Source organism: Eurosta solidaginis, chromosome 1 (genome assembly GCF_040869045.1).
Source record: "Eurosta solidaginis isolate ZX-2024a chromosome 1, ASM4086904v1, whole genome shotgun sequence".
Taxonomy (NCBI): Eukaryota; Metazoa; Arthropoda; class Insecta; order Diptera; family Tephritidae; genus Eurosta; species Eurosta solidaginis.
The window spans coordinates 315753173-315775493 of record NC_090319.1 but is presented as its reverse complement, the minus strand read 5'-3'; the positions used below and the strand labels follow the sequence as shown (position 1 = coordinate 315775493).

General features: G+C 35.4%; 1 protein-coding gene and 1 long non-coding RNA gene across 3 annotated transcripts in view; both read left to right on the top strand.

The window, feature by feature from the left end:
* Positions 1-803: 803 nt before the first annotated feature.
* LOC137237679 (uncharacterized) overlaps positions 804-22321 on the top strand; it is a 480678-nt gene continuing 459160 nt past the window's right edge. For both annotated transcript variants that reach the window (XR_010949008.1, XR_010949007.1), the window contains exon 1: positions 804-858. This is a non-coding gene — a long non-coding RNA (uncharacterized lncRNA). The remainder of the gene's footprint in view (positions 859-22321) is intronic.
* On the top strand, positions 15171-18233 carry LOC137243933 (uncharacterized). Its single transcript, XM_067772294.1, has one exon. The coding sequence runs from the start codon at positions 15348-15350 to the stop codon at positions 17310-17312; it is 1965 nt and encodes a 654-aa protein (XP_067628395.1). The 5' UTR covers positions 15171-15347; the 3' UTR covers positions 17313-18233.

The following is a 22321-nucleotide window of genomic DNA, read 5'->3' as shown; positions in this document are numbered from 1 at the left end:
TTGATAATAAGCAGAATTTATTATTTGTGAATAGACAAGGGTTTCATATTCGGCATTCCATTGATGTTAGGTAACCGATGTGTTAGGTCAATAATTTGTATAATATTGTAATATTATTGAGCTGTTAAACATGTATTGCATAGGAGTTCATGATTCGTAATGCCGCAAAATGTATTGCATAGGTGGGCATAGACGCTTAATACTACAAAATGTTTGATATAAGTTAACAAGAGGTACCATCCAAAAACTTATGCTACCCTCCCATATGTAATGCTGGGTGGAAACTGTTGCTGGGTTATAAACGCAAAAATGTAACTATCATTAGCTAATAATGATATTAGTACCGCGAGTAAAGCACAAAAAAACTTCAACGGTATTATCGCCTGATGACAATAGGAAAGAGCATAAAAAACTCCAACTGAATTGTTGCTGCACACAAAATGAAGACAAACGCGAATACCTAGTAAAGTGGACTTTGGTCACCAAAGCCATCCCCATAAAAAAATACGAAAAAACAATTTATTTAGAGGAAAACCCCAAAGCTCGATGTATTTTGGCAAACGGTAGCAGTTCCGTAGATCATTATACAACCGTACCTTGAATACGATAGTCGCTCGATCGAAATACATGATTGATAAAAGCAAGTCGTTTTGATATATGTAAATCAAGAAAATATATGATTAATAATTGCAAGTCGCTTTCCTATAAATCGAACGGAGAGATATTTTATTTGGCGCCCAACTAGAAGTCTTTTAGAAACAAAAGGATCATAGGACCCCTGAGAAGCTGCTAAGAACTATCATCAAATCATTGCTGAAGACAAATGACCATAGGATCCTCGATTAAATTAATACAATTGTAAGTGATTTTTCAAATGTTCGTTAAGTGGATTTAAAAAAAAAAAATTTGTGTTTTTGAATCAGTGCACTAAAAGTTCTTTTAAGTGTTTAAAAACGGTGTTCTACAAAATCTTAAACAAAAAATTCCGCATTTTAATTTTGTTCCAAAAATATAACTCACGTGTATTTCTTATTAGTGCTTTAAAAAAAGACTTTATAGGAAGTTAAAAGAAGCGCTAAATACCTTAAAATTAGTTTTTGTCATATGATTGCAACGTTAAAATCCTGTAGGAAGTAGTGAGTTGCACTAAAGTTTCTTAAAGTCCTTTACGAAAACTGTAACTCAAATACGTATATGTAATTGAAATAATAAATAGTGCATTTTTAGAAGCATTTTTAAGCTCGTCAGATTTATAATACAATTAAGCTAAAACTCAACAACTTTTCCAGTTTGCATTAATATTAATATAAATCTACAAACCAAAGGGCATCTTGTGGGAGCTGTTCGCTTCGAAATTTATGATAAAATTTCAAATTTTATAGAATTGATTTTGTTGTGCTGTCGAGAACTTTTAAAGTTCAGATATCTCTCGTGCATATAATAGCCCTTTAAAATAAAATAACTTGTATCATTTTGTAAACCAAGTCTTTGATTGAGAGGTTGATTTATAATTGAAAATGCAAGTGCTAGAAATCGTTAATACGTCTAATGAACATACTAGGCAGGAGCTTGAAGAGCAGATAAAACGTCTAACTTTAGCCGTTAACCGGTTGGGACCACCCAGTGTGGAACCGCTTTTACCAGTTTCCATAAACCCATTAATTGAACAGAACAATGTCAGCTTAGACTTAATTAAATCTCTGCCTGAGTTTAAAGGCGAATCTTTCACGTACCCGGCTTGGCGAAATGCAGCCGAGTTTGCAATGACTTACTACAAGGAGGGATCGGAGAAGTATTATGTAGCCATGGGTATCTTTAGAAATAAGATAGTGGATTCTGCCAACACTACTCTCGCATCATTTAATACTGTTCTAAATTATAAGGCAATCATTTCTAGGCTCGATCAAACGTATGCTGATAAAAGGCCATTATACGTAATGGAAAATGAGCTAAGTATTTTGAGACAAGATAATTTGTCCATTGCAGAATACTACAACAAGGTAGATAAACAACTATCTTTAATAATCAATAAGCAAATTATGACTCATAGTGGAAATAGTGATGTTATTGCAGCTCCTAATGATCGTGCCAGAGAGAATGCATTGCACGTCTTCGTATCTGGGCTTCGTCGCCCTATGTGTGACATACTCTTTTCAGCAAGGCCGAAAGATCTTACATCTACTCTTGCAGTCGCACAAGAACTCCAAACGAGTCATATGCGATATGACTTTGCGCAAGCATTTGCAATGGGTAACACATTAAAACCTCACAAATCAAAAGCACCACTGTCACAATACCAACAACGTCCCTACTCTAATGTTACGCCTATGCCAACTCCTATGGAAGTTGATAATAGTTCATCCTTTTACAGAGAACGTAATCATTCCAACTATCCGAATATGCCACAGCAGCAGCATAGCAAACATTTTTCTAAGCCTAATATTTACACATATACACAGAATCCAAATTCGAACCAGCAAGTGGCGTATAAACGAGCTCGGTAGCAATCGAATTCCGACCGAGTACCAATTCAAAAAGCTCAGAAAATTAACTTTATGCCAGATGAATTAGAATATTTTTCAAATAATGACAACATAGGGTATAAGGGTGAAGCGCGTGAAGGTGTCGAGTGTAGGGATTGCTACAAACGTGAATATGATCCATACAATGGGTATTTTAGTCGCGAAGAGGGAGATGATATTGAAGATCAGTATGACGTAATAACCTTTTATACCTTTCATGAAAATGAAATGGTATATTAATTTCGTCACGAAACCCAAAATTGTAAGTCCTTAAAGGAAAATAGATAGACCCACCATTAAGTATACCGAAATAATCAGGTTGAAGGGCTGAGTTGATTTAGCCATGTCCGTCTGTCTGTTTGTATGCAAACTAGACCCTCAATTTTTGAGATATCTTGATAAAATTTGGTGAGCCGGTGTATTTGGGTGTCCGATTAGACATTTGTCGTAACCGGCCGGATCGGACCACTATAGCATATATCCTCCATACAACCGATTTTTCAGAAAAGGAGGATTTTTGTAATATCTTACTCAATTTAACAGATTGAAGCTTCAAACTTCACCATATACTTTCGTATATTTCACATATTGTTGCCTGAAAAAATTGATGAGATCGGTCGTATATATAGTATATATCCCCCACAACCGATTGTTCAGATAAGAAACTTTTCGTAATTACTGCCCTATTTTAAGAGCTAGAGGCTTCAAATTTCAACAAATGCTTACGTATATAGCATATATTGTTGTCTGAAAAAATCATACAGATCGGTGGTATATATAGTATATATATGGTGGTATATATAGTATATATATATATTTTCGCAATTTTAGCCCACTTTAACAGCTAGAAGCTTCAAATTTCACCGAACGCTTACGTATATGGCATATATTGTTGTCTGAAAAAATCATAGAGATCGGTTGTATATATAGTATATATCTCATACAACCGATTGTTCAGATAAGAAACTTTTCGCAATTTCTACCCTATTTTAACAGCTATAAGCTTCAAATTTCACCGATTGCTTACGTATATAGTATATATTGTTGTGTCAAAAATCATAGAGATCGGTGATATATATAATATATATATGATGGTATATATATATTTTTTTTTGCGATTTCGGCCCCATTTTAACAGCTAGAAGCTTCAAATTTCACCAAATTCTTACGTGTGTAGCATATATTGATGTCTCAAAAAATCATTGAGATCGGTGGTATACATAGTATATATCTCATACAACCGATTGTTCAGATAAGAAACTTTTCGCAATTTCTGCCCTGTTTTAACAGCTAGAAGCTTCAAATTTCACCAAATGCTTACGTGTATAGTATATATTGTTGTCTGAAAAAATCATTGAGGTCGCTGGTATATATAGCATATATCTCATACAACCGATTGTTCAGATAAGAAACTTTGCGCAATTTCTGCCCTGTTTTAACAGCTAGAAGCTTCAAATTTCACCAAATGCTTACGTATATAGTATATATTGTTGTCTGAAAAAATCATTGAGATCGGTGGTATATATAGCATATATCTCATACAACCGATTGTTCAGATAAGAAACTTTGCGCAATTTCTGCCCCATTTTAACAGCTAGAAGCTTCAAATTTCACCAAATGCTTACGTGTATAGTATATATTGTTGTCTGAAAAAATCATTGAGATCGGTGGTATATATAGCATATATCTCATACAACCGATTGTTCAGATAAGAAACTTTGCGCAATTTCTGCCCTGTTTTAACAGCTAGAAGCTTCAAATTTCACCAAATGCTTACGTGTATAGTATATATTGTTGTCTGAAAAAATCATTGAGATCGGTGGTATATATAGCATATATCTCATACAACCGATTGTTCAGATAAGAAACTTTGCGCAATTTCTGCCCCATTTTAACAGCTAGAAGCTTCAAATTTCACCAAATGCTTACGTGTATAGTATATATTGTTGTGTCAAAAATCATAGAGATCGGTGATATATATAATATATATATGATGGTATATATAGTATATATATATAGTATATATATATTTTTTTTTACGATTTCGGCCCCATTTTAACAGCTAGAAGCTTCAAATTTCACCAAATGCTTACGTGTATATTATATATAGTTGTCTGAAAAAATCATAGAGATCGGTGGCACATATATTATATACCCCATATAAACTGTATTTTTTTGCCCCTTTTTTACGGCTAGGAGCTTCAAAATTCATAACATTTCATCAAATAGTTACGTTTACGTCATATATTGTTGAATACGTGATTCGTAGTCATAGATTTTACACGCAGACCACAAAAAACCTGAAACTTTGCATCCTCACACAAAGTACCTTCCTATTTTTTATTTTATATTTATCTTAAAAATCGTTAAGGTATGTAGATCTGTTCACTATATATTTTTTATCTTATACATCCGATTATTCGGAGATTACGAACGGGATAAGATTATTGTTCAGCCCCATTCATGAAAGGTATGAAGTCTTCGGCATAGCCGTAGACAGTCCCGTCCTTATTTGTGTAAACTAAATCCGCTCCTGCCGTATATTACTAAAACAACTAGAAACGGGCAGGAGTTTCGTATTTTAATTGATACAGGTACGTCGAAAAATTATATAAAAAATTTTTCATTTCTCCAAGGTGTTAAACTTTTAGAACAGCCGTTCCGTTTGAAGTCTATTAATGGTACGAATATCATTAATAAAAAATGCTTAATTAATATTCTAGACCATACCTCAACATTTTACTTACTTCCAAATTTAAATATGTTCGACGGTATCATAGGGTATGAGTTTCTCAGGAAAATTAAAGCAAATATCGTCACTGATTGGCGGCCACCGTAGTGTGATGGTAGCGTGCTCCGCCTACCACACCGTATGCCCTGGGTTCGAACCCCGGGCAAAGCAACATCAAAATTTTAGAAATAAAGTTTTTCAATTAAAAGAAAAATTTTCTAAGCGGGGTCGCCCCTCGGCAGTGTTTGGCAAGCGCTCCGAGTGCATTTGTGCCATGAAAAGCTCTCAGTGAAAACTCATCTGCCTTGCAGATGCCGTTCGGAGTCGGCATAAAACATGTAGGTCCCTTCCGGCCAATTTGTAGGGAAAAATCAAGAGGAGCACGACGCAAATTGGAAGAGAAGCTCGGCCTTAGGTCTCTTCGGAGGTTATCGCGCCTTACTTGTATGTATGTATGTTTCGTCAATGACAGAGGGTGTTTACTTTATCAGAATGGCAAAGTTAAATTACAACATCTCTCAAGTGACCAGGTCAATTTAATAACAATAGAGACCTACTCAGTTCCATCTAGTTTTGAAGCTCAATTTCGTCAGATAATTAACACCAATGTAACCGCTTTTGCTGATCCAGCCATACAACACCTCCGTGAAGGGAAGAATCCGTACAACTACCAACGAACCAATATACAGTAAAAGTTATCCGTACCCGATTTCAGTGGCTCCGTTTATTAACAAGGAAATTGAAACACTTCTCAAAGATGGCATTATTATAAAGTCATGCTCGCCCTATAATTCACCAGTTCACGTGGTATCAAAAAAAGTCCTCGATGAGAATGGAAAGCCGAAGTTGCGCATGGTGATAGAATTTAGGAAGATCAATGAAAAAACTATCCCTGATCGATACCTCATACTCGATACTTCCGTAATTTTGGCTAATTTAGGAAAATCCAAATACTTCACTACTTTAGATCTCAAGTCAGGTTTTCACCAAATTATCATGTGTGAGGAGGATATGCAAAAAACGGCGTTCAGCATTAATACTGGAAAGTACGAATTCTGTCGGTTGCCTCTTGGATTGAGAAACGCGTCCAGCATATTTCAAAGGCAAATAGACGACGTTTTACGTCAAGGTATAGGAAAATTTTGTCATGTTTATGTGGACGATATAATTATTTATTCTCCCGATGAACAGTCTCATTTAAGAGACATAGATAATATTCATAAAAAATTAGAGAAAGCGGGGATGAGAGTATCACCTGAAAAATCAAAGTTTTTCAAAACGGAGGTATAGTTTTTGGGTTTTTTAGTATCCGAAAGGGGTATAAAAACTTGTCCAGATAAAGTGCACGATATTATTAATTACGAACCCCCTAAAACCCTTCGAGCATTACGGTCGTTCCTCGGCCTATCTGGATACTATTAACATTTTGTAAGATACTATGCTGCTATAGTTAAACCTCTGACTGCATATCTTCAAGGTGAGAATGGGAACGTCGGTGCACATAGGTCAGAAAGCATAAAAATCGTTCTCAGCTCAGAAGCACTCCAAGCGTTTGAAAAGATAAAACAGGTGCTAGCTTCCGATGACGTTTTACTACAATATCCGGATTATAGCCGACCATTTGAGCTAACAACCGATGCTTCGTTTAGTGCACTGGGTGCGGTTTTATCCCAAAACTGTCGCCCAATTACCATGATTTCACGAACACTATCACCTTGTGAACAAAACTATGCAACCAATGAACGTGAGCTGCTTGCGATTGTGTGGGCACTGAAAAGACTTCGGCATTATTTATGCGGAATAAAAAACATAAATATTTTCACAGATCACCAGCCACTCATATTTGCCATTTCGGATAAGAATCCGAATGCCAAAATGAAAAGATGGAAGGCCTTTATAGAAGAATTTTCACCTACATTTCACAACAAACCTGGTAAAGATAACAAAGTTGTAGATGCGCTCTCCAGACAATACTGTCACAATATGAATTCTACTGAGAAAAGCGAAAGTGTTCAGAGTGAGGAGTCTTCAACTCATGTCATTAAATCTGTTAAATGTCCCATTAATCAGTTTAGAAATCAGATAGTGTTATCTGAATCAAACACATTCAGTAAAACCGCGAAGATCCTTTTTCAAAAACTGGTTAGGCATACAATCTTTTTCGACAACACCGCAAACCTAATTCAGTGTCTTAAATCTGTTATTAACCCCAACGTTACCAGCGGTATTCACTGTGACCTCCCGACTTTGGCATTGATACAAAATACCTTAAAGCTAGGATTTCCAGGCGTTAAATTTATCCATACCGAAATTCTCGGCATAGACTTGGTCAACAAAGACGACCAGTTAGAAACAATAGTAGCGGAACATAACCGTGCTCATCGTGGTTTGTACGAAAATTTCCAACAAATATCTCGAGAATACTTCTTTCCAAAAATGAAAAAAATGTTGCAAGCGATGATTGCAAATTGTAAAATATGCCTTAAAAATAAATACCAGAGGAAACCATCTGATCCTGGAATAGGAAAAACTCCTATCCCTCACCTTCCAGGAGAAATCCTTCACATGGATATTTTTATGACCGGTAAATACCATTTTCTAACATGCGTTGATAAATTATCCAAGTTTGCCATAGTTAAACCCATTACATCTAGATCCTCAATTGACATTAAATATGCCCTGTTGGAAATTTTACTGACATTCAATAATACCAAAACAATCGTTTCTGACAATGAAAAAGCGTTTCATTTAGATCTAATTAAGAGCTTACTAAGAGACAATTTTTGGAAGCCCAAGACAAGTTGATGGAAGCCCAACAAAGAATTTTGAGCAGAAATAACTTAGGAAAACAATTTAAAAATTATCACCCTGGGGAAAAGGTTTTTTTAAAGCGAAACAAAAGACTTGGAGGTAAGCTAGATAGGATTTATGTTCAGAAGGCTATTGAAAAAGACCTCGGCACCACAGTATTAATCGATGGAAAAAAATCCACAAGAGCAACCTTCGGTAAAGTAATTTTACCCGATGTGAAACTAATTATTTGAAAAATGCAAGAAACGGCTATTGTTATTGTTATTATAATATTCCACAAGCCAATTTTGAATTACTACAGAACTACTTAAGAAAACAAATTTCGATTGTTATTAATTGTATGTAGATTGTTAATTGTATGTAGATTAAGCACTAGTCTATCTATCTAAATATTTACATTAATTCTAAATTGTAAAGTCGAGCGGGTATGCAAACAGAGTTAATCCATCTTGCCAATGAAGCTTAAATGATCTCATAAATGACATTGCCCCGAACTTTATGACATTCCGAACCGGGACTTTTCGAGCTTAACAAGGGGGATAGTTAACAAGAGGTACCATCCAAAAACTTATGCTACCCTCCCATATGTAATGCTGGGTTGAGTCTAAGGCCAAACTGTTGCTGGGTTATAAACGCAAAAAAGTAACTATCATTAGCTAATAATGATATTAGTACCGCGAGCAAAGCACAAAAAAACTTCAACGGTATTATCGCCTGATGACAATAGGAAAGAGCATAAAAAAACTACAACTGAATTGTTGCTGCACACAAAATGAAGACAAACGCGAATACCTAGTAAAGTGGACTTTGGTCACCAAAGCCATCCCCATAAAAAAATACGAAAAAACAATTGATTTAGAGGAAAACCCCAAAGCTCGATGTATTTTGGCAAACGGTAGCATTTCAGCAGATCATTAAACAACCGTACCTTGAATACGCTAGTCGCTCGATCGAAATACATGATTGATAAAAGCAAGTCGTTTTGATATATGTAAATTAGGAAAATATATGATTAATAAATGCAAGTCGCTTTCCTATAAATCGAACGGAGAGATATTTTATTTTATATGATGTCAAGTTGCTCAGAGTTCTCTAAAGCACCCACAATTTGATTAGTAACTAAAGCTACATTTGTGGAGGTAGACCTGGGAAAAATCCATGCTGACACTCCACTATAACCTTGCCTACATAATCGAACAATTTACGTTGAAGTACGTGGTCGAATATTTTTGCCAGAGTACTCTGTTTAACAATCGGTCTGTAGTTGCAAATGTCATTGCGGTTACCCGACTTAAATATGGGATTTAAGGAGCATAGCTTCCACGAGTCCAAAAAAATTTCGCTGTTCAAGCAATTTTGAAAGAGATGAGCTAAGGGTTCTGCAATGGATTTTGCGCATATTTTGAAAAATATCGGAGAAAACCCCTCAGTATCTGATTTTGCACTACTTGTCAATTTAGAGATTGACAGAAGAACATCATCTGCGGTGACAACGAAATTAGAAATTTGGCATTGGTACCCAAAGTGAAATATAGGATTAGGTGAAGAGGTAAATTTTGAATAAACTTGTTGGAATGATTTAGCAAATAAGTTGCAGGCATTATGTGGATTACTGGAATCTTTGCCATCATACTCCACGGTCGTTGGTTTTTCTTTTGGAGTTAATAATCGACCAGAAACGGGACGGATTTGACTTTAGTTTTGATTCGAGTTTAAGCATATATTGCTTAAATAGACACTTATTAAGGCAATCGAATTGCTTTCTAAGACTTATACAGCTAAGCCGATCAATTTCTTTACAGCTTTTCCTATGTTTTTTAAAAGCTTTATTTTTATATTTTTAAGATTATTTAGTTTTAGATTAAACCAAGGCGGCCTATTCAATAAGACCTTACTTTTTAGAAGTACGAAACTCGAAAGGGCTAGTAAAAGCCTTCTTCTAAAAATTTCATAGGAGGCCTCCGAGTTTCCGGAGAAGTTAAGAAAGGTCCAATTATTAGCTAAGAAGAACTCGTTTATCGCCACACGATCGGCCTTGAAATAATTATATTCCAATGTAGATTCGGCTGGTTTTTTATAAAAATTATAAAGATCAAAATTTATAGCCAAAGCACTATGGTGAAAACTGTTTTCCAAAATTGGATATGGATACTCAAGGCATGATATTTTTAAATAAGCAGAGCCGAAAACTAGATCTAAGAATCTACCATTCTTATTTGGTTGAGAGTTATATTGCTTCAGACCGTATGAAAATAAGGTGCTAACAACTAGAATATCGATGCCGGATTTAATATTTGAAGGTAAAGTATTACAATCATTAGACCAAGATATACAGATTTGTTCCACGTCACTATTATTATAATCAATATCGATTTGTCCACTACATAGATCAGATCTAACGGCAATTAGGACACCACCACCCCTTTCAAGCCCGGTTGCGTTAGAGTAACGATCATTACGATATATATAATAATAGTTATCGAAAAACTCATTATATGGAAAAATTTTCGGTCAACCACGTCTCCATCAAAACAATTATATCATATTCATGTGAAATGACATTACTATATAATTGCGATGATTCGTACGCATTCCACTTACATTCTGATAGTAAAGCGTATATTTAGATTTTAACTGAATAGGTGTAAGGATACCTAAGCAGTTAGATTCAATAGTTACAATTTCTGAAGAACTGGTTTTTGGCGAAACCGAAAAGGGCAAACAGCCACACCAGCAGGCCAGAGCTCAGGTTTGAGCATACTGTTAAACCAGGATTCGGAAACATTAAGTTTAAAGGTGATTCGTTTTAATTATTCCACGGCAGTACCATTCCTAACAAGCCTGTGGCATGAAAGCAACCCTTTCCGTATCCCAGAGTGTTTGGAAACATAGTCAATTATATTATTTTCCGTGACTGATGACAAAAAAGACCCAATATACAGCCACTTAGTTTTGGCGTCAACACAAAGTTCAGAGTTGGCATTTGAGCCAAGAGTGCGAACATGTTTGTCTTTAGTTTTATTTTTTGTAGCAGCTACCTTCTGATGAGCTGGTTGCACATCATTGTCATTGGTAGTCTTCTCGGTATAAGAATCAGCAGTTTTGATATTTTCTGCATCACTGTGACTGTTATTAACGTTGACAATAACAACACTTGCATCAGCTGGTTCGTCAATTTTCAAAGGCGACGTGAAATTATTACCAGTGAGAACAGGAGTTTGTACAAGTGGTGAGAGGCATATTGATATTGTGCTATTCACGCAATTGTCACATTTAAATATTGATTTTACAAGATTTGCTGCAGAATTATTTAATTTAGCACATTTTAAATATATACTTTATGAGCACAGATACCACATGAGATAAATTCTTCTCTCACGAATTCGATATGACAGCTTATACACTTAAGCATTGCAAAATAATTAAATACACGTAGCGATCGAAAACACGTTCGCACGCAACGATACTTCAACTTTTTTGCGCAAATTTGACAAGAATTGGTAAATTTTTCTTCGACTTATGGCATTAAAAGTATTCTAGGCAAATTAAATGAAAATGGGCGGAGCCACACCCAATTAGAAATTTTCTTTTGTTTTTGTATTTTGTTGCACCGTATCATTACTGGAGTTGAATTTTGACATAATTTACTTATATAATTTAAAGGTATTAAACTTTTTGTTAAAATTTGACTAAAAAGTTTTTTTTTAAAGTGGGCGTGTTCGTCATCCGATTTCGCTAATTTTTATTTAGAACACATATAGTAATAGGAATAACGTTCCTGCCTAATTTCACCACGCCCATTGTCCAAAGTTTTACTATTCTGTGTCATAAGGTCAACCCACCTACCAAGTTTCATCGCTTTATCCATCTTTGGTAATGAATTGTCGCACTGTTTTGGTTTTTCGAAATTTTAGATATCGGAAAAGTGGGCGTGGTTATAGTCCGATTTCGTTCATTTTAAATAGCGATCTGAGACGAGTGCCCAAGAACCTACATACCAAATTTTATTAAGATACCCCAAAATTTACTCAAATTATCGTTTTCACGGACAGACGGACGGATGGACGGACATGGCTAAATTAATTTATCTTTTCGCCCAGATCATTTTTTATAAGTCTATATCTATCTCGATTAGTTTATGCCGTTACGGGGTACCGTTATGCGAACAAAATTAATGTACTCTATGAGCTCTGCTCAGGTGAGTATAAAAACTAGATCTCTAATAATCGTCGATCAACTGCTCTATCCTATGGAGTCATATATAGCTCATGTTTCTCGAGCTGATTTTCCCAATTCAAGCCTTAAATGAACATGTGTCTGTTTTAGATTTACATAGGCTTCCTATATTCAACGTGCATTGTGCAAAGAGAATAATAACTGTGGTAACATAACGGTAAAAAAATCCCGACGGATGCACTGTGTGCCATTCTGCACATTACACCTGTAGACCTGGCGCAAAGAACATGGCGTTAACAACTACAACGAGGCTCAGTGCCTCGGGGCAGCTTGAACGCATACCAAAGTATAGTGTCATCAATTACAGGACGAACAGACTACCTGGTTCCCTATCTGCGCTTCGAGGGGATCTTAAAACCATAATAGAGGTGGATGGTTCGCGCAAGGATGCCCCAATGACGGACGAGGCGATACATGTGTACACAGGTGCTTTCAAAGTAGTAGTATAAGCTGTCAGATCACTATATCATTTTCCCAGCAGAAGTATTAGCCGTAACCAAAGCGGCAGAACCACTGTAAGGGCACAGCTTAAACTGCAGCTGTGTCAACTTTGATAATGAAAGTGTAACAGTCCCAGGAAATAATCGGGACAGAGAAAATCATACATCTATATTGGGTCCCATGTTATATTGGAGTAGGTGGGAATTAAAAAGCGGATGAACAAGCTAAAAGGGGCGCATCAGCTGAAGCTTTAGACGTCAAAATTAGATTGGAAAAGATTAAGAGAAGGTGACAAGTGCACATGATCGACTAAGCGGGAAAGGCGTGGTTACAAGCGCGGGGCTTTAAAGTATCGAGGATTATATGTAGGTCTTAAAGCCTAAGACTAACAAAGTTGTTTCTATCATTAAGAAGAGAGGATTGTAGACTCTTGACGGGTATTCAGACTACCTTCTGGCGTCACATGCCTTTAAGTGGTGTGGTCAGATACGGATGAGGGACCAAGAAACCACAACATCAAGCTGGAAATGGATAGAAATGACTCAAAATCAATTTAACGGGTACTACGGGGCGGTGGAAAAGAAAGTATTTAGAGTTATTGGAGCTCTAACGCGAATAATGACCAACATTAGCGGCCCAGGCTAAGCGTCTCGTCAGTTATTATCCAACGTAACCAGCTCAATAACATCATATGCAGCACCAGTATGGCAGGGATCTGAAATGATCCACCAAAAGGAGATACTATCAGCCTACTGTACTACGGCTATACGAACAGCTTGTGCGTATCGGACGGTGTCAGACGACGCGATCCTGGTTTTATCTAGAAATGTCCCAGTAGATTTACAGTCAAGAGAAATGACCGATCTGTATGGTATTGCAATCGGCCGACCAGCTGAAGATGCCAAGAAAAGCGCAATGGCACGAACATTAGTTAAATGGCAAGAAAGGTGGGAAGAATCGAGGAAAGAGCACTGATCCTTCGTGTTAGTTCGGAATATACTAGAATGGTACGAGCGGAAGCACGGTGAACTAAACTACCACCAGATATTGAGTGGGCACGGCAGTCTCAAGGAGTATCTACATAAGCGTAGGACTGAGGAGGGTCCTTTCTGTCCTCACTGTCACACCGGAAACGTAGAACAGGTAATGTTTCATTGCCCTCGTTTTTACAGCTAAATACTCTCTGTTAGGTATTGAGTTCCTCTAACGTGCAAAAGCATACAATATTGAACTGTGGTCAATAAAATGGCGTTTCTAGTTGGAGAATATGGGAAAATTATCTCCTCCTCCCAATCTTAAGTTAAGAAGTCCCACAAAATGTTGTTGAGTCTCTTTTCGACGATTGTCAGTTTCTTACCAAAATATTCTAGGAGGCAGTGGCAGTTTCTGTTAACGTCCGAATCCCTGTACTGTCGAATAAATAAGTCAAATATTCAGTATGACAAAATGTTCTTTATTTACAACTCTACTGTGGCAGTAGTACTTCACAATTACAATACTGGCGTACTTCCTTGATAGCGTGATAAAATCAAACCGATTGATTATTCATCAGCTCGTGCTGCTTTTATATTCTCTGTTGCCTCGCTCGCATATTTTTCCTAAGGTCTAAACTTTTCGAGAACAGCTGCTCATTTATTTCTCCTGTATGTATCTGATATTCACGTTTTGTCTTCTGGTTATATGCGTGAGTATGTATGTGAAATATTCTCTTTGCTGTTAGTTTCGCTGTCTACAGGTATGTGTGGCTGCTTGCTGTGATGTTTACCTGTACATAAATGTGACTGCTTGCTTTATTGCTGTTGTGCTTTTATTCAGTTGCAGCATAGTGAGGAATCGAAATGCTAATATTTGCCACAATATTGTAAAGTCCCAACAGATATTCCAATGCTCATTTATTTCGTTCCTACCCCGCAACGTGTGCCTGGTGTTGGCAATATAGCCCATCAACTCTGTCTCTTTTCAGTTTGTTAGACAAAAATATAGTTTAGCGTGACCCTAGAATGTGTTTTCTCAATATGGACATCAGACAGAATGCATTAATGATGGTTTTAACAAGTGGCGGTAGGGAATTGAGCTGAAACAGGTAGAGATTGTAGCAGTGGAGTGCGTATGGAAGTGGGTGTTGAGGTGTGAGTGGGAGTGGCCTTTTCAAAGTTGTATAGCTGCGTTGTTGTTGGTTTTGACTCGTCCAAATTTTTAATGGAGGTGTATTTTAATACATAGTACAAAAATCTGTAAAAGATGAAATTTTCGAAAATTCTTTTGGTTAGGGCCTTTGTTAATTACTATAATGATTTAAAGTTAGATTATTTGATATGCAAAATTGATTGTTTTGTATACATAATAGAGTATTTAAATCCACTTTACACTGTTTGGCCCCGATTCTTAATCAATCAATGCAGAGGTCTAGTAGAAACCTGAATTTATTTTCTTCCTATACAAATAAAGAGCGCCCTAATAAGTTTATATACATATTTACAATTCTTATCATTTTTCCAATTGCAAAAACAGCGAACTATGCAAAAAGTAAAACGATTAAGGAATTTGGTAGATTAAAATTTCTAAACTTAGTCAGAATCGCGAACTTAATACGATATCATCGGAAGATGAATGAAAACTACGCGCAAAAGATTATTCTTTTTCTGTTACTATTTTTAAAATATCAATGCGGTCAATGTCACGCGGACGAGGTGAAGGTACGCACGGGTAGTGTGATTTCACGTCTCTATCATTTGCAGCTTATCAGTATGTTGAACATCATTGATGAAGATGTGGATCCGTGCGAAGATTTTTTTGCTCACGCTTGCGGCTACTATAACGAAACTATGAATGAGGAGATGAAATTATCAAATGAATCATCATTTTATGCTGACGAATCATTTGTTTCACCATATTTATATAACTACCAGGACCGTATGCATTTCTTTGAACGCAATAAAATGCAATTTGTTACGCACTCAGGACGACTACTTCGTGGACTCTATACATCCTGTAATCATCGTAAACGTATTGATAAGCACCTTGATTTACCGCCGTTACATCGATGGCATCGTTTATTAAAAGAAATTCCATTTCTATCAAAAAACGCTCATATTTATATGCAATGGCCTTTACTGCGGCATGAATGGTTAGAACTGGAATCGCAAAATGTGCACTTCGATTGGATGAATTTAGCCGCAGAGTTAGGAGCACATGGTGTAGCGACTTTCGTACACATTTTCTTTGCCGAGAACACAATTTACGTGGCACCAGTTAGAGCTGATGAGGATGTTTATTGTCTTTCAATGTATGAATGGCGGAGGAAACTATCAGAGATTCGTGGAAACAGTAGCACACATGCTGTGGATGTATTAGCCAACGAATTACAGACTTTTTGTCGAGCGTTAGTTGGGGAAAATGATCTCGGCCACAAAGCGCATGCAGGTCTATACAGCAGAAAATATAACAATGAAGCTGTTATCAACGGTTCTTTCATCTATAATATTTCAAGTGAATATTTCCAGTTGTATTTTAGGAGTCTGGAACTAAGTGAAGAACAGCTGGCAACTGCGCGTGTTATTTATATCCAAAGAAATCGTCTTCACGATACTGCTGCACTTATACAATCAACTCATCCAAACATACTGTTCAATTTTGTATTATGGCAGGCTTATTGGGCTCTTAAGTATGATGACTGTTTCTTGCTTACCGAAGAGTTTGAAGATTTGTTGTTATCAGAGTATTGGAATTGGAACGTATTTAAAACACATTTTAGCCGCAAAGTAGCTTTAGCCACGTACATTTATCATACTTCACGCTTTCAAGAGAAAAGACGTTCTTTATTTATGGCTGAGCAATGGGATCGTTTCTTAAATGTACAGTTACAACGCAGTGATTTTAATTTACCGCGTCTGCTATCTGCCTTTGCTAAAACAAACTTAGATCCGTCTAACCTTACAATTATATATGGAAATTATACGCTAGAAAAGGTTGATTTCTATAGAAATTTGCTTTATTTACGACGTCGCAAATTAAGGCAAACATTTTTAACTGCATTCATTGACTTTGATGATTGCAATCATCCTATCTATTTCTTGCGCCATTTTCTACATTTTACTATTTTATTATTTCAACGCCCACTTTTCCATTATTTTGCCACTTTGGGTTTTGATCTTTGGTATAAATCAGATTTGCTCTATAGTTCCGATGGTTACTATACAGCTTTGGACTGCTTGGAACGGCAAACGTTATTAAGCTTTGAGACCTCCAGCACTAATCAATACCTTGATGAAACGCAAGTTGCCGATATATTTCGTTTTCATTGCGCCTTTCTTGAATCTTTGAGAGATTATAACTTTTGGCTTGAAGGTGAATCCTTTGCCTTTGCAGAGGATTTTGTGTTGGAACATTTTCACTTAACTTCGAAACGTGTCTTATTTTATGCAGTGGCTCAATTATATTGTGGTAGAAATGATGTTTGGTATTCGTTATTGATTAATAAGAGCTTTATGAATATGCCGCAATTCGGAACAGCCTTCGAGTGCGACGCGGTGGCAACGATGAATCCTTTGGTTAAATGCATGATTACCTAACTAGTTTGATTAATAAATACATAGTGCGTGGCTGGGCTGAACAAGATTTGAGCCAAAGCGGCTTCTAAATCAAAGCACCCATTATTTTCGGCTTTTAAGAACCGATGGTTTGCCTCGGTTCAAAATTAATTTCACCAAATGATTTAAAATTAGTTTAATCACCACATTTTTCAAAAATATAACTGAGTAAAAGCCACATTCATAAATTAAAGATAGTTGTGAACATATCGCACAAATATGGAATTAACTCAAAAATCGGTTATTTCAAGGTTACTAGTACCGGGCTTTCCAATTCAACACCTACGGAAACAGAGAGCTGGTAGAATCAACCGAATTATGAGTGAATTCAACTGACATTTCTGTAAATTTTTATCCATCGCAACTAGCTGTTGAATCAACCATTGTGGATAAACCAAGTGTGCTAACTTCTGTATAGACGTCAAAATTACAAACAGATTCGAGCAGCTGATTTTTAAAGTGGATATAGTGGCCTCATTCTGTATCTCTTTCCATCACCCACTTAAGATAGCCGGCTCTATGCAACGCCATATTGAACATACTGTCAAAACGCTAAAAAGTAGTCATCTTAGACATCCTGTCAGGCAGTTGATGGATAAGATATCACACTTGTTTTATCAACAATGGAATCAACTTCGCGCACATTTTTTTGAATTTATCGTTTTAAGAAGTAAATCAACAAAATTAATTAATCTAATGGTTTGAATTGCATCCAAATTGTATTCGAAAAGTCTGATTGGCAGCTACATATATATGGGGTATTCCATCCCATTTCGACCAATTTTGAACCCAACCCCTTTAGAATTGGCTGAAAGTTTTTCTTCTTTTTCTAGCTTACGAAAGACGTTTTTCAGAACTTTTCAAACTTTTTCATCCAACTCAAAAAAAGTTATGAATTTTTAAAAAAACACCGTTTTGTTTTCAAAATGCTATAACTTTTTCAAAAATTGACCGTTTGGGATCTTTTTTTTTAAATTTGTTTTTAAATGTACTTTTCAAAAAAAATTTTAAAGTTTTTTTTGTAATTTTTCAGTTTTTCGAGATTTTTCGAATTTCGCCCTTATTTTTCTCATAAAAAACTTCAATCAATTCTGCAATCATTCCCACTAATTTTTTTTTGTATTTTTTCCGAAAAGTACATTTAAAACATATTTAAAAAAAAAAGATCCCAAACGGTAAATTTTTGAAAAAGTTATAGCATTTTGAAGAAAACACCGTTTTTTTCAAAATATTTAAAACTTATTTTGAGTTGGAAAACGGTGTTTTTTCAAAATGCTATAACTTTTACAAAAATTGACCGGTTGGGAATATATATTTTTTTTTTAATATGTTTTAAATGTACTTTTCGGAAAAAATACAAAAAAAATAAAAAAAAATTTAAAGTTTTTTTTTTCAATTAAATAAAAAAAAAAAAAATTCTCGGCCCACTACGGGATTAGTGGGGATGATTGCAGAATTTATTGAAGTTTTTTATGAAAAAAAAAAAAAAAAACAAAAGGGCGAAATTCGAAAAATCTCGAAAAACTGAAAAATTACAAAAAAAAAAACGTTAAACATTTTTTTGAATTTTTTCCGAAAAGTACATTTAAAAAAAAAGCAAAAAAAAAAAGATCCCAGACGGTAAATTTTTGAAAAAGTTATAGCATTTTGAAAAAAAAAAAACGGTGTTTTTTTAAAAATTCATAACTTTTTTTGAGTTGGATGAAAAAAATTGAAAAACTTCTGAAAAAGAAGAAAAACGTTCAGCCAATTCTAAAGGGGTCAGGTTCAAAATTGGTCGAAATGGGATGGAATACCCCATATGTATCTCATATAAGCAACTATTGTGTCGAAAATTGGAAACACCTGAAATGTTGTTGGAAGCACCTGAAATGTTGTTTAAAGTTATCTATCTTTTTAATAAAATCGAATGCTTTTGTTTTGGTTACTTTATTTAAAAAGTTTTAAAACAAACCTTACCCAATGAGCACATTCTCTAATCAAAGTGTAAGGAAACCATAAAAAGGTTGGTGTTAGCGGGACTAGTTCTACTGATAAGGTATTCGTCACATGGTGAAAGTTGAACTGGATTGATAGGCATGCTTCTGGAAAGCAGACCTGTTAAATAATTGCTTTGTTATCAAACTTTATCATATTGTTCGCTTTATTTTAGTAAAATTGGTTTCATGTCATCGTCACTATGTGTGTGTTATTCGTCCCATTAAGAGAGCTTTGTCATAAATAAACATTTTTTTTTGTTAATATCTTTTGAACAACTCAAAATGCTTGTTTTCCGCCTTCGGATTATTAATACTGAGGTCAAGCCAAGTCTTGCAGGACACGTATTAGCAGTCGACCGCTGTTATAGACTTTTACAATGTATATATATATATATATATTCTTGGAAAATATCCAACCATGTTGAAAAAATTATGTATAATAGGCAAGAAGAGTGTGTTTGGAATTTCCATTGTTAGTAATAAAAATATGGCTCACTATGCAAAACTTAAAAATTTTTAGGAAATATCCTAGACGTATTCATAAGGAAATAAAAAGAAGTTTCAATCTAATGTACATGGACATATGTTAATAAATATATGTTGTATGTATATATTAGCCTCGATAAGCGCTTACGATTTACTATTGCATCCTAAGATATATTATGTAGAAATTATTCCGTGCATGCAACATACGAGAATTTTTCTTTCAACAGAGCGGGAAAAAAAAACAAAAAAATAAAAATAAAATAAAAAACGAATAAAGGTGTCTAAGTTCGGGTGTTACCGAACATTATATACTCATCGTGAGTTTTAATTGTACATTTAATTTCAGATAAATTACTTTTCTACATAACACGTGGCACTGCCCGTTTAAAAAAAATGTCACCCCATTTCCTCTTACAATAAAACCTGATAAGTGAAATATCATTGATTCAAAACTATTTTTAGTTATAGCTTATTATTCTAGTCTACGATCCTTTTAAATTGGTTTCATATCTAAGTTACCGTGGTGTTTAACCGATCCCATCCATTTTTACTAGAAATATTTTCTGCTATAAGGAAAATTTGTGTACCCAATTTTATAACGGTCCGTTAATTTTTCTTCGAGTTATGGCTCCCGAAACATAGAAACTTGCTTAGTCACAAAAGGGGCGGTGCCCCGCCCATTTTTTTTAATTTGAAGTTTTTCCTATTCATTGTTATAAATCCATTTGGAAAATGAAATACCATTGATATAAAGCTCTTTTCAGCAAAGATATAGCTTATTTTATTCGTCCACACCCCTTCTAAAAATCTTTTATATAAAAGTGGGCGTGGTCCGTAACCGATTTCGTTAATTTTTCTTCAAAGTATTCCGTATAGTAAAGGCAACCTCGCTGCCGAATTTTGTTTCGATAGGTTTAACGATTTTTGATTTATGATTAATAATATTTGTAAAATTTATTTTATCACAAGTGGGCGGTGCCACGCCCATTTTAAATTTTTTATTTTTTTTTTATTTTTATCAAGAGTCTCAATATCAGTCCACTCGTCAAATTTCCACATTCTAGGTGTATTATTTACTAAATAATCAGGTTTTTTGTGTTTTCCAAAATGTTATATATATAAAAGGTGGGCGTGGTTATCATCCGATTTCGCTCATTTTCAATACCAATCTATTCTGGGTCCAGATAAGCTCGTGTACCAAATTTGGTGAAGATATCTCAATACCTGCTCAAGTTATCGTGTTAACGGACGGACGGACGGACGGACGGACGGACGTACATGGCTCAATCAATGATTAAATGGTCATAGAAGTATTCACGCTTAATCAGTGGGCACATTCACTAATCACAGTATAATAATACTAAACGCTAGAAAATAATTAGGTAGGTCCTGGGTACTAGTCATCACACTCCTCATCAATCTAGGGCGTTGATCACACAATTAAATAAAAGCGTTGGGCGCGTGAAATTTCTAAAAATGTGATGCGTAGCATAACCTGACTAAGGTCCAGTTGGTCTTACTTATGCCTATCAATACAAATTTGACGCGTCCATCGCTTTTATTTAATTGTGTGATCAACGCCCTAGATTGATGAGGAGTGTGATGACTAGTACGTAGGACCTACCTAATTATTTTCTAGCTTTTAGTATTATTATTACTTCACCTAAGTATTGTTTTCAATAAAACCGTTTAACTAAAAATTATTTTTTAATTTTTGTTTTTTTTTCAAGTTTTTAGTCTTTATTTAATTTCCTATTATTTCTCATTCTATTTAGTTCATTAAGTGACTCATTATTACAAGGACTCCTTCCTGACAATTTGTTACAATCTAAGTCCTCAATACATAATCCCTCCAAAGACTATACTCGACTCTGCGCAACGTATGCTTGTCCCTCCTCCAACTCCAAAATATTTTGATGTCACTTCTACCGGACTGTATGTAATATTCTTTCCAAATATGAGCCAAATCGGACATCATAGGTCGCTTTTTTTCATGTATGTATTATGTGCTCCAAATATGGACCATATCGGGCCATAAATACGATTTTTTTTTAATATCTCGATACTAGCGCCACCTATCGGCGATTTTTTCATAGGTCGCTTTCTATTCTTGTATGCATTATGTGTTCCAAATATCAGCCAAATCGGACCACAAATACGATTTTTGGAATATATCGATCCTTGCGTCACCTAGCGGCGATTTTTTCTTATTATTGCATTGTCATCGGATCCTGAACTATATTCCAAGTTTCAAGCTTATGGGGAAGTTACATAAACTTCAATTCAAGTCAACCTAAATAAAACCGTTTAATCTATACTATAATATATACTTTTAAAGCCGTTTTTTTCTGGACCGCAAAGCTCGAGAACCGCTGAACTGATTAAGTTGAAATTTTGAGCATAGATTTGGTGGTGGCTCGAAATGGTTGTAGGCTAAAAAAACTGCAAAGATTTATGAACGTGTTTGAGATATCGACCAAAATATGGACCAGGGTAACCCTAAAATGTGGTCATGTGACATGGGTA

Excerpts from the sequence above, each read along its gene's own strand:
- LOC137243933 (XM_067772294.1), top strand. The coding sequence starts at position 15,348 with ATGAATGAAAACTACGCGCAAAAGATTATTCTTTTTCTGTTACTATTT.